General features: G+C 38.2%; 1 protein-coding gene across 4 annotated transcripts in view; it reads left to right on the forward strand.

Annotated features, from left to right (window-relative positions):
• The first annotated feature begins 2,290 nt into the window (after positions 1-2,290).
• fab1 (fab1 kinase) overlaps positions 2,291-20,914 on the forward strand; it is a 94,138-nt gene continuing 75,514 nt past the window's right edge. For 3 of the 4 annotated variants that reach the window (XM_070090936.1, XM_070090938.1, XM_070090937.1), the window contains exons 1-6: positions 2,291-2,379; positions 7,148-7,331; positions 11,784-11,932; positions 15,691-15,849; positions 17,873-18,062; positions 19,700-19,967. In XM_070090936.1, coding sequence (XP_069947037.1) covers positions 7,211-7,331; positions 11,784-11,932; positions 15,691-15,849; positions 17,873-18,062; positions 19,700-19,967 — 887 coding nt within the window. In that variant the 5' untranslated portion in view covers positions 2,291-2,379; positions 7,148-7,210. Of the gene's footprint in view, positions 2,380-7,147; positions 7,332-7,598; positions 7,731-11,783; positions 11,933-15,690; positions 15,850-17,872; positions 18,063-19,699; positions 19,968-20,914 lie in introns of those variants that run through there. The other variant, XM_070090939.1, reaches the window with a different exon arrangement.

Raw genomic sequence — 20,914 nt, forward strand, 5'->3', positions numbered from 1 at the left:
CCGAACTTGCACACGAAAATCACTCACTACGAAAGCAAAAGACTTGGCAGACGATGCAACATCCCCCCAATGAAAAGCAGGGGTGTCACTAGCACGTTAAGAGACCATACAATGAGTGTCAGGGGCCCGAGACTGTTCAACTGCCTCCCAGCATACATAGGGGGATTACCAACAGACCCCTGGCAGTCTTCAAGCTGGCACTGGACAAGCACCTAAAGTCGGTTCTTGACCAGCCGGGCTGTGGCTCGTACGTTGGTTTGCGTGCAGCCAGCAGCAACAGCCTGGTTGATCAGGCTCTGATCCACCAGGAGGCCTGGTCACAGACCGGGCCGCGGGGGCGTTGACCCCCGGAACTCTCTCCAGGTAAACTCCAGGTAATCGAGTTGTGCATTGCTTTTAACTGCTCGTTTGGCGACTCTTGTACAGTCAATCATTTCTGGTGACCATAGACTCGCCTTTTAGCGGGGTTATGTCTAATATGCACATGGAATACCTGGATAAGCAGAAAATAAAACCGCACATCTCTAGTGATGTCACAACTGCATCACTCAGACATAATAGCTATCGTACCCAGACAGCTCAACACTGCTGAACGCAATGCAATAAACTATTGAACTATCATTTAAGTTCACCATGGAAAGCGAACATGATGGTTACCTTCCTTTTCGTCTTGACATACTTCTTCGCAGGAGCAATACTAAATTGGATATTAAGGTCAACACTTCTTGCCACACCATGACGCGAGGACAAAGGTGTCATCGTAAGATTCTACTTGAGAACATATACTATCTCTAACACAACATGACACACCAGGATTTTTCTAAACTTGAATACCTAACCTGATCGCGGGTTCAAGCCCCGCCCGTGGTATGGTTTGTTTGCAATCGTGTCATTACGATTTCGTGAGTCACCTAACCCACTCCATTAACAACGATACCTCATGCTAATATTCCCCACCTAGTGACACCCTAACAAACCTAATAATTAAAAGTACATAAACAAATATCACCTAATACTTGCCGGTGACTTCAATACAAACCTTGTCCAACCTGAAGACCCTCAAGTACATGACTTTCTTAACATGTACAATTTCCTGCTAATACGAGCTATAATAAGCCTATAAGAAATTTTGAGACAAGTACACCCTCAATTGACCATATCTGGACTAGTATAATAGCCCCTCTCAAAGCAGGGATAATCAAACAATACTACTGATCACTATCCCACCTTCCTCATAACAAATGTCAATTACCATTCGATACTAAGATCTCATTTCGTAAGTATAATGAGGTACTAGCTAATAACTTTATTACAGCAGTAAGCCACACTGACTGACACACCGTTTACTGACGATCAGAAAATTGACAAATGGGTCAGTGTTTAAAAAAAAAATACAAAGCCTCTACAATAAGCATTGCCTTATTAAAACTAAGCAGATCACAACAAAGTCTAAGTAGTCCGGGGATAACATATACCATCCTCAGGTTCACTGATAAAAAAATGAAAACAATGCACACTGGGATTAACAGCTGAAGGACATACTAAAAATTATACAACTGTACTTACCAATCTAATAAGGAAGTCCAAACAACTGTATTATGCTAGCAAGTTAGTGAAATAAAAAAGGCTATGAAAATGACCTGAAATTTTTTTCCCTAATCCTGGGCTCTTGAAAAGTGACCAAAACCAGAGATACTGTCCTAACTAAACACAGCATATAGTATCAAGTCTAGCTAGGAAAATCCCAAGTTCTTATGCCCCTGCTGGAAGTTTTCTAAACTCACACTATGTCCAGTTAATCCTGCTGAGGTCAGTAAGTTTATTTAGACACAGGCACGCATAAATGCAATCATCATACATAGTATAAATTACCTAGGATAAACCCCAGAAGAGTCAGTGACTTATTTCCATTAGGGTCCTTGTCATTGACAAGACGCTGAAAAATAAGGCAGGAATCTTAGCTGATTTGCCCCCACTAGGTGAGGCTGCCCGAAATGTACTGCATAACCTGGGGCTTTCCATAAATTATATCTGCAATATCATCTTCCAACCAACTGCAAACCATAGTTCATAGAAATAAATTATGGGAATGGGAGGCATTCAGGTTTGATCTAAGGAAGGATATGACAGGCCAAATTCCTCGGATTAAGAGCTCCCCTTCTCAATTATTATTATAATAAAAACTAAGCGCTAAACCCACAAGGTCATACCCCTTCTCCAGCATCAAGGGACTACTTCTCTTAAGGGACATGGATTACCCAAATGCAAAAGTTGCTAACTCAACAATGTAGCGGTAACTTGCTGAGGTGGCAACACTGGTGATGCTGCTGCAGTATTTACAAGTGTCAGCTGATCCTCCCACGCACACTTTCTGTATAGGTGATTTATTTTCCTCTTGTATTGTATAAGAAACATATAATAGTGACATTTTTCCCAAGTTATCAGCCGTATTTGACACACGTAACAGCGTAGCGTCCGAAGTTGAGTGAGAAATGTAATGTGTAATTCAGCTCGACTTTTGCAATTTTCTTTTCATGTTTGCATTTGTGTAGTTTATATTACAAGCATTTAAAATCTATTAATGTGTAATACACAGTAATAAATGGCAGGGCATGGGAATGACCTGGTTAAAACACCTCCATAACTCCAGGTACAATTAAATTTCTGGGACATATTATGAGGTCGATATTACCACTAGCTGCCGGCGTTACTAAATTTTTATTTACTCTTTGGGTACATAAAATGTATATTTTTTGAGCCATGGTGTAGAATTTTCCCGGTGACAGAAAGCATTTTATATTATAAAAACCATGTTATGAATTGCACAGAAAAAAGTCAACTTTTGCAATTTGTTTATTTAGTTGATAATTGGAAAAATAAGGATTCCCTTTTAATGTAAATTATTTGCATATTAATGCGGAGTCAGTTATATTTAAAACAAATAGAAAAGAAGCTTTATTCTAATTGTGTAACTGTATTTAGGTGTGCCTGTACCTAAAAGCCATAAATGTAATCGAAAGAAACCCAAAGTATTTCTTCTCCTATGCCAAATCAAAGTCGAGAACAACGTCCAGTATTGGGCCCCTACTTAAACAAGATGGGTCCTACACAGATGACAGCAAGGAAATGAGTGAGCTACTCAAGTCCCAATATGACTCAGTTTTTAGCAAGCCGCTAACCAGACTGAGAGTCGAAGATCAAAATGATTTTTTTATGAGAGAGCCACAGAATTTGGTTAACACAAGCCTATCCGATGTTATCCTGACGCCAAATGACTTCGAACAGGCGATAAATGACATGCTCATGCACTCTGCCCCAGGGCCAGACTCATGGAACTCCGTGTTCATCAAGAACTGCAAAAAGCCCCTATCACTAGCCTTTTCCATCCTATGGAGAGGGAGCATGGACACGGGGGTCGTCCCACAGTTACTAAAACCAACAGACATAGCCCGACTCCACAAAGGGGACAGTAAAGCAACAGCAAAGAACTACAGACCGATAGCACTAACATCCCATATCATAAAAATCTTTGAAAGGGTCCTAAGAAGCAAGATCACCACCCGTCTAGAAACCCATCAGTTACACAACCCAGGGCAACATGGGTTTAGAACAGGTCGCTCCTGTCTGTCTCAACTATTGGATCACTACGACAAGGTCCTAGATGCACTAGAAGACAAAAAGAATGCAGATGTAATATATACAGACTTTGCAAAAGCCTTCGATAAGTGTGACCATGGCGTAATAGCGCACAAAATGCGTGCTAAAGGAATAACAGGAAAAGTCGGTCGATGGATCTATAATTTTCTCACTAACAGAACACAGAGAGTAGTCGTCAACAGAGTAAAGTCCGAGGCAGCTACGGTGAAAAGCTCTGTTCCACAAGGCACAGTACTCGCTCCCATCTTGTTCCTCATCCTCATATCCGACATAGACAAGGATGTCAGCCACAGCACCGTGTCTTCCTTTGCAGATGACACCCGAATCTGCATGACAGTGTCTTCCATTGCAGACACTGCAAGGCTCCAGGCGGACATCAACCAAATCTTTCAGTGGGCTGCAGAAAACAATATGAAGTTCAACGATGAGAAATTTCAATTACTCAGATATGGTAAACTCGAGGAAATTAAATCTTCATCAGAGTACAAAACAAATTCTGGCCACAAAATAGAGCGAAACACCAACGTCAAAGACCTGGGAGTGATCATGTCAGAGGATCTCACCTTCAAGGACCATAACATTGTATCAATCACATCTGCTAGAAAAATGACATGATGGATAATGAGAACCTTCAAAACTAGGGAGGCCAAGCCCATGATGACACTCTTCAGGTCACTTGTTCTATCTAGGCTGGAATATTGCTGCACACTAACAGCACCTTTCAAGGCAGGTGAAATTGCTGACCTAGAAAATGTACAGAGAACCTTCATGGCGCGCATAACGGAGATAAAACACCTCAATTACTGGGAGCGCTTGAGGTTCCTAAAACAGTATTCCCTGGAACGCAGGCGGGAGAGATACATGATTAAATACACCTGGAAAATCCTAGAGGGAGTAGTACCGAACTTGCACACGAAAATCACTCACTACGAAAGCAAAAGACTTGGCAGACGATGCAACATCCCCCCAATGAAAAGCAGGGGTGTCACTAGCACATTAAGAGATCATACAATAAGTGTCAGGGGCCCGAGACTGTTCAACTGCCTCCCAGCATACATAAGGGGGATTACCAACAGACCCCTGGCAGTCTTCAAGCTGGCACTGGACAAGCACCTAAAGTCGGTTCCTGACCAGCCGGGCTGTGGCTCGTACGTTGGTTTGCGTGCAGCCAGCAGCAACAGCCTGGTTGATCAGGCTCTGATCCACCAGGAGGCCTGGTCACAGACCGGGCCGCGGGGACGTTGACCCCCGGAACTCTCTCCAGGTAAACTCCAGGCTAACTTAACCTAGTCCAGCTGTGAAATTATCGATTAGGTTAGGCTGGGTAACATTACATTAGGGGGTGGTTAGGCAGCCATAATCACCCCCTTCTAAGCTCTTCAGGTTCACCAACTCTATATTACAGTCCATTGAGTCCAAAACTTCCTGTTTTTGTTACTATCCACTGGGTAAATGGATTTCGAATTTAATGAACTTAGTTGATTAAACCCAGAATTGTTTTGGTATTGTTGCAACCACAGAAAAACAATGAGATCATTCAGATGTAGCAAGCAGTTGGCAGTAACACACTACCTTTCCCCCATCCCCCGTTAATTTGAGGTTTCACTGTACAGTATTTAAAATATGACGGATTCACTAACAGTAGTAGTAATTCAGTTACACAGGGATTTTATGAACATACATGTTGCAGTGAAGCATTTTCTATATCTGACACAGACACTGGTCTTGATGTTAGTGAAGGACTCTTGATTAAAAAAAATTGGAAGTAACCCTCCCCTTCCTTGGATCAATTCTGATTACTTCCTCTTTCCCAGGCTCTATGACCCACATTCGTTTAGCACTTCCCCCATGTATATAATAATAATTAATATTGATAATAATAATTGTCATTGGTATGCAGTGTAATGGTTGCTTACACCGACAAACCACACATGATAGAGTGGATAGGGGAGCAATATGGCAGATGTTGCAAGTTAGAATTTTCACGAGGATAGTGAGGTTCAGGTTAGGGTATGTAGGAGACAAGGAGATTATTTCTCGATATGTAAAAGTAGGCCTTAGATGGGGATGCATGATGTTACCATGGTAGTTTAATATACTAGTTATAGATGGATTTGTAAGAGAAATAAATGCAGGGATTTTGAGAATAAGTATGGCATTGGAAGATAAAGAATCTAACACAAAGTGGGAGTTGTTGCAGTTGCTTTTTACTGATGACACTGCTTTTGGGAGATTCTGAGAAGTTGCAAGGTTGGTGAATGAATTTGGGAGGGTATATAAAAGAAGGAAATTAAAAGTGAACATAGGAATGAGCAATGTGATGAGGGTAACAAAAAATTTAGGAAGTGAAAAATTGGGCATCAGATCAGATTGGAGGGTGGGAGTATGGAGGAAGTGAATGTGTTCAGATATTTGGAAGTGGATTTGTCAGCAGATGGGCCTATGAAAAACAAGGTGAACCATAGAATCGACGAGGCAAGAAAGGTGAATGGTTTATTGAGGCACCCGTGAAGACAAAGAACATTATCCATGGAGGCAAAAAGGAAATGGATGAGAGTATAGTGGTGCCAACACTTATGGGTGTGAAGCATGGATTGTAAATGTTGCAGGGAGGAGGGGACTGGAGGCAGTGGAAATGCCATATCTGAGGGCAGTGTCTGGTGTGAACATTATGGAGAAAATTTGTAGGTTGGAGATGGGAGGAGGCATGGGATTACTAAAAGTATTATCCAGAGGGCTGAAGAGGGGTTGTTGAAGTGGTTTGGACATTTAGAGAGATTGGAGCAAAACAGGATGACTTGGAGGGCGTATAAATCTGTAGTGGAGGGTAGGCGGGGTAGGGGTCGTCCTAGGAAAGGTTGGAGGAAAATATACAGGAGGCTTTGTGTACGAGGGGCTTAGACATCCAGCAAACGTGTTAGATAGGTTGTTGGAGTGTGAGCAAAGTAACATGAGTCCTGGAGGTGGTAAGTACAGTGCTTGAACTCTGAAGGAGGGCTGGGGATATTTGCAGTTTAAAACTATAGTATTGCCATGCCTCTGGGAAGACAGTGATGGAGTGAGTGATGGTGAGAGTGTTTTTTCTTTTTTGGGTCGCCTTACCTCAGTGGGAGACTGCCGGTGTGTATAATAATAATAATAATAATAATAATAATAATAATAATAATAAAAGATACTGGTGTAAGAAACTAAAAACTTTTACAAGTTGCAATAGTTTTGAAAAATTTACAAGCTTCAGTTAACAGTGAATAAATTTTGTAAGTGTTGGACATATAGAGCAAACAGTGTGAGGATGTCAGTGTTGAAAGAGGTGCAGGAAATGCTACCTCTGGAAAAAGTCTTACTTTATCTATGCATATTCTTAAATTTTCAGTTCACTTTCTAAGAAGCGACTGAGCAACTTTGCCTTCATTAAAGATGTTTCTGTGGCCATTCAGTGTTCTGTATTCCATATATTGAAATATAAGCTAAACATATTTTTTTTTTTCAGAAACATGCTTTGGTATTATAAAAGTTTATGAAGAAAAACAAGTTCAGAAAAAGTATGAAATAGATGATGAGTCATTCAAGTGGTTCCCCAACAAGTTTGACTGAGTTTGGGCCCCTAACTCCTGATGAAAAGCCTCAGGGTTATGGATTTTCATTTTCTAAGCTCTTTCAAAGAGCAGTTCGAGGTAGGGGAAAAATATTTACTACATGGTTAAAAATGTAGTAAATGATTATATACTTAATCTACCTATTTCATTTCAGAATTCTGTACATTGCTTCAGACATTTTACAGTTACTAAAGAAAATGCCCAGGGTTTTTGTGTTTTTAACCTCAGTGCTGTTTTCTTACTTTATTGATACGTATTTATAAAGCAACTAGTTTATTAGTTTCCAGGGTTCTCTGTAATCTTATATTTGCTATTCTTTATTGTATAAAATATTTTTGCACCCAGATTGAAGAGGGCCCAAGCAGAAAAAAATGAAATTTTACAATGTCATGAATGAAATATTCTAAGGGAATCATGCAAGATTACACACATATCTCCTGAGTGGGAGGTGCATGCTACCACTCGCACCATGAACAGGTAATATATATATATATACAAGCATGGTATTGAAATGTTTTTCTACTGAAACTACTGTACTAGGCTGTGGTAGGCACCCAATTAGTGCTCCAGAGCAGTGTTCCCAATAAGCTGTTCACCTGCATGGTAGTGCAGTGGTCAGGTAAGTGCCAATTATTATCATTATAATCAAGGGGGAAGCGCTAAACCCAGAGGATTATACAGCGCCTGGGGGGGGGATGTGGAAGGCATTCAGGCTTAATTTGGGAAACTGGAGCACAGATCCAATTCCCTAAATCAAGAGCCCCTCACCAACATCAAGGAACCTTCCTTGAGAGGAGGTAAATGCCAAGCACTAATTATTCAAGCTATACAGTCTCAATAACTGTGACTTGAGTTGCAATGTTTCATTTTTGGCAGAATGTTTTATACCCTTTCAAATTTTTACATACGTGTGGGCTTTGGTAACTTTATACTATATAGTAAACCCTTGGTTTAACAGACTTGGAAAATATGGAACAAAATCTGCTGGGTCATTTGATTTGGAAATAGATAAAGTTTGTTAGGTACAAAATTATTCATTGTTATTTCCTTTTTTTTTTTTTTAACATGTCAGGCATCTCCCACTGAGGCAGGGTGACCCATAAAAGAAAGAAGCACTTTCACCATCATTCATACATTGTTGTTATGATCACAGTAAAACAGTCTTGGCTCGATCCATCACAGTCACCATTACTGGCCACCTACTCCTCCCTATTAGTCTATTAGATTTACATAAATTATATAAAGGCTGTTTCTTCCTTAACCCGTAAACGGTCCAAGCAGATCTACGTTCACATTTGTAGTGCTACAAAAGTAGATTAAGTTTTTTTACATATTTTCAAATATAACAAAAAAAAAAAAGTAGATCAAAGATTTTTACACATTTTCAAATGTAGAAAAACAAAAAGATTACTTTTTTTACATACTTTCAAATGTTGAAAAAACGTATATATACGTTTGGACCGTTTACGGGTTAACACACATCTGCATAATGCTTCAATACATATATACTTGTGCAAGTGATAAAATTCATTCTGCTCATAGAGACAAAATGCTCGGGAAATATTGCCCTAGACCTACATTTTACTCGGTGTTCTCTGTCACTCTGGTGCCCTGTAATGGGGTTCATAATCCTTTACACTTTCATCTACACAATGCTGTTCATAATAAAGTATCATGAATGTTACTGCTGGAGGCTGCAAGGCCTCCTTAGTGGGAGGTGGATATGCTACCAGCCATGCTAAGATTGCTACATGCTACAAGTATATAGGATTGTGAGATGTGTAGAAAGGATTGTAAAGGAGCGAGAACCAACTGGGGCCTACCACAATCAAGTTGTTTCAGTAGGACAGCAAGTTCCAATTTTTTCGTGATGTGACTGGTAGCATATATATGATAGAGGCCTGCATTTAATCACACAGTACCCCATCAGATAGTGGCCAAACCACACCAAAAGGAAAAAAAATTTATCATCACATTATTTCATCTCTGTTAGAATTACACAAATGTAATGTGTAGCTATTGTAAGTTTTGGCTATACGGTATTCGTCTTCAACATAGCTTCTCATACTAACTCAGAATTTTTTGCTAAGAAGGGGGCCCTGAATAAATTGTTAAATTGAATTAAACTGAATGACAGTGTTTATTCAGTAGTACTTCTAGATCTCGTGGACGAAGCATCTTCAGGCACCTATGTATATAAATACACTCTGAATGTTTGCACTTTAATGAAATGTTTGAGTTTTTATGTGTATGCAGCTCTGTATGGGAGGGTAATCTTTGCCATTTTAAGGAGAGTAATGCTCTCAAGAGTTTAAAATTTTGTTAACTTTGTATATAGACATCTAGAAATATATAGTCATACCTTTTTTTCCATATTGTATGTTACATATTAAGCTTTTTTAATTTTTAATACTTATAGCTCTCTGCTTGCTTGCCAGTATTTTGTTTGCCCATTAAACTTTTTCTAAATTTGAATGTTTTTTTAGGCCTTGCTAATATTATGATTTGATCATTTCTGGCTTTTTTCTCTGTTGAAACTTCTTGTGACTGAGTTCATTTCAATAAATTACAAATATTCTTCCAAAAGTTATGGATAGGTTTAGGCTTTGTTACTGGTAAATCACTTGCTAGGCAATCAACTACTTTACTGAATGTTATGAGGCATCACTAGTAGACATCCACCTGTTGTAATACTGTACTTGCTTTTTTTGTCCCATTAACATGGATGTTCCATACCGGATGCTGGCACTGGGTTTATTTTGGATAATATTGTCTGTTTACTGTTAGTTTGTGTCACTGTCATAACTGTTGTAGTGCCATGAAGATTGTCTCCATCAGTCAGTCACTAGCATACATTCAATAGTAATCACATTAGATGTGAACTGTTCATCAGGGATAACCTGTTATTCCGTGTTTTTAATTTGCAATAAATAGTGTTGTAAATGATTCTTTTGAGCCTACTCAAACATGAATTGCTTGATGAAAAGTCATGGTTTTGCTATTTCATGAAAAAAAGTTTAAAAGTTCATTTAAAAATTGCCTATACTTGGTTGTGATAAATTATGTGATATAAATACGTACTTAAAAGTTAAGTGTTCTTGAAATTCTCAACCAAGTGCTGCTGTAAAAAGAGTAAGAATATTAAATGCTCTTCAAGAAGGGTTTTGTGATGCTGATAAAGAGCTTTTAATCCAAGGAATTGGAGTTACTTTCCCATTCCTTGGATCAAGCTTGATTACTGGCTATTCCTGGGAGTTGTACTACTTATGTGGGTTCAGAGCTTCTCCATGATTATAATTTATAATAATAATAATCTTGAATATAGACCAAGCTACAAATTTTCTGCATAATATTTACACTGCATATTGCTCTCAGATATGACATCTCCACTGTCTCTAGCCTCCTACTTGTTGCAATTCACAACTCTTGTTTCATACCCATATAAGAATGTTGGTACTACTGTACTTTAATACATTCCCCTTTTTGCCTCTGTGGATAATGTTCTTTGACTCCACAGATGCCTCAATGCACCACCCACCTTTTTTCCTTCATTAATTCTATGGTTCACCTTGCCTGTCATATACCCATCAGTATTTATAAAAGCAAAAAACTGTTTCATGTGTAATGAATTAAGTGAAGTATTGCTATACTAAATTTAGACGAGTTTCTTTCCTTCCATAAAATTTATTATACATGTACCTTATATAATATTGATGGTTCCTTTTAACTCATCTCTTATTCAGCTGCCTCAGTTACCTCCATGAATGATACTTTTTCAATCACTTTTGAGATGTAATTAATGTGTTGTTGAGGAAGAGATATGTTCTTCACAAAGTTAATTTCTTTCCTTGTTTAGCATCTCTCTGATGTCTCCATCAGTTGCTAAAGCAGTAATATGTTTATTTTTTTTATTTTTAACACTAGCTGTCTCCTACAGAGGTAGGGTGGCCCAATGAAGAGGAAACACTTTCACCATCACTCATGTTTATTATATCGTGTTTTAATGGATTAGGTCCCCAGAATTTACAAATCACTTACTCACATAATGTGGACTGGAATTGATTTACAAATTCATCCCATTCACGAGTCTGGTGTTGCTGGCTGGATATTTTGAAACCTGTCAAGTTATTTTCTGGAAATGAGCATAAACCAGTTTAATTAAAAGCCAACACTATCTTTTTATTGAGGATCAAAATTAGGACATTTATATTACTCGTTTTGCACAATAACTAGCTTGCCAAATGTACTAAAAACAATTTAAAAAAATGTAAAGGTAAGGATATGTTTTAATCAAAATAATATGAAGCTTAATTGTTTGATGCATGAAATTTACAATAACAATTTTAACAATAGCAATGATGCATTTAAAAGTACAGTAATCACAGGTATTTATGTCTTCCATGTATGGTATAGTATGGTATGTGTACACTTTTTTCAACTAGATTATATATATACTTTACTAAATCCTTAGTTTTTTCCTAGCTTTCCTTGCACGAAATTCCCATGTTTACCTCTTCATGCCAAATACAGGAGCAACAGGCTCATCGAGGTCCAGCACTCCATCAGATCAACAGAAGCAGGATCAGCATGATCAAGTTGGGAGTAGCAGAGAATCAGACCACCAACCTGTGTCACGATCAGATTCCCTTATTGATGGAGGGCCAGGTTGGCTTGAAAAGGTGATTAGTTACTTATCCAAATGTTTATAATAAGATTCGCTCATTTAGTCTACTCATGCATTGTGGTCAGTATCGTATACAGGAATGGTGCAAAATCTGATTCTTATGTTGTGTGTTCAGTAAAACCTACTGAAAATACTAAATTGTTTGATTTGTGCCTGCATTTTGTGCAGCTATACATTTACAGTACAGTGAACCCCAGGTTATTGGCTGTAATCCATTCCAGAAGGTCAGCTGATAACCAAAATGGACAAAACTGAATTAATATTTCCCATAAGAATTAATCCGTTCCAGGCAAAAATATTCACAAAACAATAATTTTTTAAGAATTATGTAAGTATTACATACCTTTATTGAAGGCTAATGCTGGCTTCTGGAAGATACGAAAGAGGAAAGAGGGAGGAGTTAGTGTTTAGAAGGGAAATCCCCCACCATAAAGACTTTAGGTAGCAAAGCCTTCTCTGGGGTTACTTCCCTTCTTTGTCTTATAATGACTTGAGAGTCACTGGACCCCTGTCTCATAAAATAACTGCCCAGAGCACTCTGTTTCTGGACTCCTCAAGACTGTCTCCCACTAATTCTTTTTCCTTAATCCACAATAATAATAACTTTTCCATCTCTTCCATTATTGGTGGCCTTTGTTTAGTTAGAAAAGTTACTCCTTTTACAACATTAGTGTCTTTGATTTGTTCTTTCTTTGCCAGGATGGATGTAATTGTAGATTTATTTTGCTGTACATCCTGGCAAGTTCCACCACCTTCATACTGCTCTCAAACTTTTCTGTCACTTCACATTTAAATTCCATTGTGTTTCTTACTTTCTTTACCACAGGAACTTTCTTTGGAGCCATGGTTACTTATTTCACAGTTGCACTGCAAAAAAAAAAAGAACCCCTAAAAACAATGGAAAACAAGCGAAATGTCTGGATGTATGAGCAGAAGCTTCCTCAAACTTTTCTATCACTTCACGCTTAAATTCCATGGTGTTTCTCACTTTTTTACCACAGGAACTGTCTTTGGTGGTTACTTATTTCACAGTTGCACTGCAAAAAAAGAAACTAAAAACAATTGAAAACAAGCAAAATGTTTGGATGTATGAGCAGAAGCTTCTTCAGCCACCAAGAGACAAAGCCAGACTGACGCGCAAGTGGCCCCAGCCAGCGGATGGATGTGTCCCAAACGGCTGATCACCGAATTAACGGCCGATAACCGGGTGCCGAAAAACTGGCCGATGACCGAGTTGGCGGAAAACAGAACTGGCCGATAACCGGGGGTCCACTGTATTTGATATTTTGGAAGTCTTTTATATCATTATCACCATATACTTTACATGGCATGACATTGTGTATGCTGCAGTAATCATTTTCATAAAAAAATGGCTCTCTTACTCCTCAGTTTGTGTTTATGCATATGATTACATTTTATTACCTCCCTTTCATTTATGCTCTCTTATTGGTAATTTCACCTTCCACCTAGCCTTGATAAATATTTTGTAAGTTTTAAATTTCCATTATTCCTTCGTACTGTAGACATGCATATTAATGTTTCTCAGGTCTGAATCTAATTTTTGCTTTCTGATTTGGCTGTCTCTCTCAAAAAAGAGCATATGTCTGGATATTTGTATCCAAGGCATACACTCTGTGAATTGCAAAGACAAGTTTAATGTAACTTATGCTAGCAATGAGACTGGGCAGGGTAAATGTTCCGAGATTTGTAGGAAATGTAAAGAGCTTTGGAGAGGTATGACATAGGTATTGTATAATGACATTGATTACCAAAGGACTCTCCTGAAGAAATTACCAGATATATAAATTGTGGAAACTGAAGTAAAAACAGATATTATGGCTAGTGAAAGGGTAGAAACATGGGTAGATCATCACAGTGAGACAGAGAGAGTGATGCAGGAATAGTGATATACTGTAGAAGAAATATATTCAGAGTAAAATAAAGAGGAAAACTCGGAACACCCCACAATAAATAAAACTGCAGCTGTAACAGAAAGAGACAAATGTGGTGAAATATAAACGTACATTGCCAGGGGTATCCGCAAACATGGAATAAAATGTATATTCCTACACTTCAGAAAGTTTTCCAGTATGTTATAAAGGGAGTGTTGTTTCGTTAAAGATTGCAAATACGTATGTTCAACCTGAGATGTGTAAATCATTACTACAGACCAGAAAACCTTAAGATAGGTTGTCCTCCTGTCACTGCATCCAGACCTGCTTCTGAAAAGAACACAATGATATGAAATTGTTAAGCCAATGAATGCATGGTAAACAAAGATTATTTTTAGGCAGAGAGAGCAGTGATCTGAAGGAAGAACAAGGATAAACACTTGAGAGACAACATGGGGGAGGGGAGGTTAGAGAGATACCTGGCAGTAGAACACAATGGAACTTTCCATTATCTAGTTTAGATGTGTTAGCAAGTTTAATTGCTAACACATAAAATACTGTATTACTTTGCTTTATTCCCAAATTGTAGTGGAGGGGAAGAGGGGTAGGGGTTGTCCTGGAAAAGGATGGTGGGTAGGAGTAAAAGAGGTTTCGTTTGTCATGGGCTTGGACATACAGTAGGCACATGTGAACATGTTGGATAGGAGTGAATGGAGATAAATGGTTTTTGGGACTTGATGAGCTGTTGGAGTGTGAGCAGGGTACTATTTTGTGAAGAGATTCAGGGAGACTGGTTAGCCAGACTTGAATCCTGCATTTTAAAGGAGAGGTTTGGGATATTTGCTGTTTGGAGTGATATCTGAACTATCTTACCTGCTTGCCTCTGCAGAGACAGTGATTGTGTGAATGATGGTGAAAGTGTTTCTTTTGGGTCATCCTGCCTCTGTGGGCATTGGCTAGCATGTTGGAAAAGAGAAATGTTTCATTATAACAAAGCAAAAGTGAATAAAATAGAGAATGAAATGGTTAGTGAGAGGTATGAGCACCTGCTGGAAGAAAGGTAGACTGATGCAGGAGAAAGTAATGCAGTTGAGGAGATGTTGTGTAGATTTTAAAATGTAGTTTTAATGTGTACAGCAGAAGTTTATTATAAATGGAGGATGCAGGAGGGAAGCAACTCATCCTCCAACTTTTTTGTGTGTTTGGAAGAAAACGCATGCTCTGAGTTAGTACAATGTGCCCTGCACTGCCAGATGTAAGCGGCCCATTTTTTATTTTGTTATTGTTGGTTACTTGTAAGTAAATATTAGTTACAGTAATATAAGTTAGCCTAGCTAAGTCAGCCATACCTGATCTTACCAAAAATGACAAATATTAAAATTCCAGGATATGTTAGATCGTGCAAAAATGCACGAATGGCAATTTGGAAGAAATTACACATACTAATTGGAGAACAGGTTGAGGGAAGAGGAAAGATTGGTAAGATGATGAGGTAAAAAGGGAATATGTGCTTTGGAGAATCGAGTTCGACTTCAAGTTGTCAGTGCATCCTTTTGAGCACAGCCCATAAAATACCATGCTATACATCTGGCAGTTTCTTTTATCATTCTTTGTAGCTACAAGTCTGATGGTTCTCATGTACAGTACAATACACTTGCTATTTAGTGCACAGCTGTAAGCGTCCTGCGTTTAATTGCATGAGTAGAAACACAGGCATGCTTACACAGATTTGCATGGTTTGTCAAAGCACATTTTTTTTTTATTGTGTAAATTTTGCTTGACAAAGGTCCTGAACTAAAATACTGTATGTTGCTCTTCATAGTGAAATGCTTAAAATTAATTAGTTTTATTGCTTCTCTAGGGGATGACAGATACTGCAAGCATGGACTCAGAAACGTCTGTTACATCATCCACGTCTTCACTCCTTTGCAAAGTTGGACCAGCTTCTTCATCAGGCCATGACCGAACATTACCCAATGTCCTCACCAGGATAAGGAACATCATAGATAATCGAGGCTCTGTTAGTATAAACATTATTTCTACAGCATTTTTTATTGCAGTTCAACATATTAATTGTAAAGTTGTATTGTTATTGGGAAAATGTAAATATTCTTGCTCTGGAATTTCGATTACTATACTGTACTTAAAAAATAATTTATAGTACACATGTGGCTTATTGCTATGCTGTAGCATAGCAGTTGTTCATTCCAGAAACTTCTCAGACTTAAGGATAAGAGTGAGAGTGTAATGGGTATAATTCTTATTCTTTCAACAAACTGGCCATATCCCACCGAAGCAGGGTGGCTCAAAAAGGAAAAACGAAAGTTACTCTTTTTATCTTTAGTAATGTATACAGGAGAAGGGGTTACTATCCCCTTGCTCCAATGGTTATAATTATAACCATAATTTTTAAAGGGGTGGACAGGTAAGACAACCACAGGTAAGATAACCACAAGCTCCAGCTGCGGGTCATCATATGACTAAGACCTGCATCAGGGAACACTTGTCCTATTTCCTGACAAACCTTACCTAACCTAACCTTGAGGACAGGGTTTCATGGTCAGGCACACACTAACTATTAGGAAATTGTTAGGTATATTTTTAAGTCTTCACATTTGTCTAAGTAATATTTCTTTATTTACTAATTTTTTTTTTTAACACATTGGTCGTCTCCCACTGAAGCAGGGTGACCCAAAAAGAAAGAAAATCTCCAAAATGAAAATATTTTCATCATCATTCAACACTTTCACCTCACTCATACATAATCATTGTCTTTGCAGAGGTGCTCAGACATGACAGTTCAGAAGTCCATCCAAACTGCCAATACCCCAAACCCCTCCTTTAAAGTACAGGCATTGTACTTCCCATTTCCAGGACTCGAGTCTGGCTAACCAGTTTTCCTGAATCCCTTCACAAAATATTACCCTAATATTTTGTGTTTTGGATTTACACGATAAGTCATTTCTGTATCTTTCATATGGCTGCCTTACTTTTCACTCATTAAGTTATTGTCCTTTCAAGAAGGGATGGGGTGAAGTGCGCAATGCTGGTGAAGGATTTGAGCCAAGGAATTGGAGCTACTCTTTTTTTTTCTCAGATCAAACCTAATTTCTCTCCATTTCCTAGGTGCTGTATGACCCCTGTAGGTATAACATTTTAAAAGAATTTAACAGTAATACCAGTGATATGAATTTATTGTGCATGTTTTCCTTACTTTCAAAAAGTTCATATTTTATAGGATAAATTGAAAACTAGTCCATCAAGTTTATACATTTTTCTAATCATTGATGATGCATGAATAATGTCATGACAGTTCAGTAATTAACATAATTGTAAACTCAGCAACATGATTGGTATGAATTTAATTAATGACTAATGATATGCCAGCAAAGCTAGTTATTGCCAATAAGTTCTTTTCTTTCTCATTGCTTTAAAATTAATTGGTTCCTTATTGTTTCATTTGTAAGTGCAAATGTGTGTAACGTGGGGTATTTGTAAGTTGGATGGAGGAAATTTGAATTAATAAAAAGTGTATACAGTTGTCCTAGATAGTAGGTTGGTAGACAGCAACCGCCCAGGAAGGTACTACCATCCTGCCAAGTGAGTGTAAGACGAAAGCCTGTAATGGTTCTACATGATGGTAGGATTGCTGGTGTCTTTTCTGTTTCGTAAACATGCAAGATTGTAGGCACGTCTTGCCACTTCTACTTATACTTAGGTCACATTACACATGCATGTACAAGCATATATATATACACACCCCTCTGGGTTTTCTTCTATTTTCTTTCTAGCTCTTGTTCTCGTTTATTTCCTCTTATCTCCATGGGGAAGTGGAACAGAATTCTTCCTCCGTAAGCTATGCGTGTCGTAAGAGGCGACTAAAATGCTGGAGCAAGGGGCTAGTAGCCCCTTCTGTATACATTAATAAAGTTAAAAAGAGAAACTTTTGTTTTACTTTTTGGGCCATCCTACTTTGGTGGGGTATGGCCGGTTTGTTGAAAGAAGAAGAAAGTGTACTATTGTGTGTACATTTTACTTGGCAGACTCCTCAACAGTACAAAGATTCTGACTTCAAACAGTATTGGCTACCAGACAGTGTAAGTCGAGAATGTTACGAATGTGAGGAAAAGTTTACTACATTCCGTCGAAGGCATCACTGCAGAGTTTGTGGTCAAATCTTTTGCTCTAGATGCTGTAATAGTATGATTCCAGGAAAGATCATTGGGTACACAGGTAAGTAATCATATTTTTTCTTGGTTGAAATAAGGAGTATTTTCAGTTTAGGCTTATTTTGTAATTTACAGTGGAACCTCAAAAATCGAACTTAATCCGTTCCAGGAGCTAGTTCTAAATTTGAAAAGTCTGAAATTCGAAGCAATATTTCCCATAAGAAATAATGGAAATACAATTAATCCGTTCCAGAAACCCAAAAATATTCACATAAAAAATACATTTTATAGAGATTAATTACAGTTTTACATACAACAAATACTATAGTTTTTAATTATGTATAGTAATACATATAAAATAACATTTTTACTTACCTTTATTGAAGATTGGTGATGGCATCTGGAAGATAGGGAGGAGGAGAGAGGGAGTTGGGGTTAGTGTATGGAAGGAGAATCCCCCTCCATGAGGGGTTACTTCCCTTCTCTGTCTTTTAATGCCACTAGGACCAGCTTGAGTGTCACTGGACCCCTGTCTCACAAAATAACTGTCCACAGTCCTCTGTTTCTGGCACCTCTTTAACATTTCCCTAAAATGGGACATGGTTCTGTCACTGAACTTGTTGCAAAGATGGTTTGTTTCAGCTTGCTCAGGGTGGTACTTCTGCACAAACATTTGGACATCATTCCACTTGGCACAAATCTCCTTAATCTTTGAAGAAGGCACCTCATCCACTCCTTATATTAACACCTTTCGCAACATCAGCTTCCTTGATTTGTTCTTTCTTTGACAGGATAGAACCGATGGTCGACTTGTTTTTCCCATACATCCTGGCAAGCTCAACAAGTCTCACACCACTCTCATACTTCTGTATTATTTCCTTCTTTGCATCTATGGTGTTTCTCACTTTCTTTACCACAGGGGTACCACTAACAAGTTTCTTTGGGCCCATGGCAGTTTCTTTCACAGTCCCACAAGCACTAAACAAAACGAAATAATCGTAAAATGCGTGAATGAGAGCGCAGGTTAGTGTTCACTCAAGCATAAACAAAGCTAGACTGCTCACGGCGCCTGCGCGGGGATGTGGACAGAGCGGGCCGGCAGACAGGTCCCGTACCTGGCGGTCCGAAAATAGGGGCGCGTTCGATAATGGGGACATAGTTTGTCCGAAAAAATGGTCCTATTTTCGAAATGTTTGATATGTGATACGTTCGATTTTTGAGGTTCCACTGTATTGTTATTTTCACAGAACTGTGTGATTTTTTTTTGTTTTACAATTAGATCAAGGAGGGGTTTCACAATTAATAACATTTTCTAATGCAAAGTAAATTTGTGTGGTGTTATGATGCTTATATTTAATAACATATTCTTACATTTTTCACTGTAGGTATTAAAATTTGTAAATTTGAATCACCTTGAAAGTATTACCAATGAATAAATTGGCTCCCCCCTCTGTTTGACATAAAATTGGGCTTAAAAACCTTGACCTAAACTCGTGCAATGTACATACTGTAGGTATAGCTTTTTTTCCTACACTAAAACAAGTAAGTAATCACGGTTAGCTGGGAAAATACCAAGGCGATATGAGATATTACTTTACATTTATGCTGTGTTAATAGTTAATTGACCTTATTTTAATCATTTATTATATGAATGTATAACAGTGTAGTAAATAAAATTAATCTCTTTTTTTTTGTTTCAAGGTGAATTGCGTGTTTGCACATATTGCTGCAAAGTAGTCCTCTCCTACCTGCAGTCAAGCAACCTGGCTGCTGATGTTTTAGCAGATCTGAGGGCATTACAGGAAGAGCTGTTGCCACCCACACATGGTCAACCATTAGGCTCGCACTATCAGGATGCCACATTATACAGCTTCTCGGGGTCCAATACTCCTCTAGCGACACCGAGAGGAACTCTCCGTCGGCGACCATCACTTGGCTTCCAAGAAGAGAAGTATGCCACCAGAACCAGGTATGAAGAAAAACTTTGCTGATGGTTGTCAGTAAAAAATGGATTATCTATCTAGGTCAGGGTTGAAGGGATTATTTATAACCAGAACATGTAGGAAACTGCCCTCTTTCTGTGTACTTCCTCCTTAGTTAAGTTCTTGAAGTTTCAATTTTTTTGTATTTATTGAAATTCCTGGTACATCTACTTTCAGCAAACATGATTTTTTCCTACAAGTAATCTGCCCTTATATATGAGTGTTTTTTCCTAAAAGTAATCTGCCCATATGTATGCTAACAGTATTAACACAGTACAAAACAGTTAACCTCCTCTTAATTCTTTCACCCCATATTTGGATTTTATGTCACAGTAAGCAAGAGGTTGCTGCACTTCACCTTTCTAGTATAATTCTGCATTATAAATTTGATTTGCAGCTGTTCTGAGACCAAACTAGCAAATTCATCCACAGTTTATCAATATCATCTTTATTTGCACTTCATTAACTTGGTAAACCAGCCATAAGAATAATGTTTTATTTTATATACAGTTTGTGTTCATGTCAGTACATTAGATCTGGTCATTAATATAAGATTTCCAGTGTTGATTTTGTTAAGGTCAGTAAGGCAAACTACCAGTAGTTCCTCTGTGAGCACTTTTCAACCATCCACCACTCTATTTTTTTATACCTTCCTGTTTATTGCTAGGTGAATAGGGGCAGTAGGTGTAAGGAAGATTGCTTATCTCCTCTTTTATTCTCCTTGTAGTTGATTCCAAGACTTTCTTTATTGTACATTTTCATGTATTTTTGCAAATTTGTAATTGGTTATCATATCTCTGGTCTCCATGGGTAAGTGGAACAGAATTCTTTCTCCATAAGCCATGCATGTCGTAAGAGGCAACTAAAATGCCTGGAGCAAGGGGATAGTAACCCCTTCTCCTGTATACATTGCTAGAGTTAAAAAGAGAAACTT

Source organism: Cherax quadricarinatus, chromosome 33 (genome assembly GCF_038502225.1).
Source record: "Cherax quadricarinatus isolate ZL_2023a chromosome 33, ASM3850222v1, whole genome shotgun sequence".
NCBI lineage: Eukaryota > Metazoa > Arthropoda > Malacostraca > Decapoda > Parastacidae > Cherax > Cherax quadricarinatus.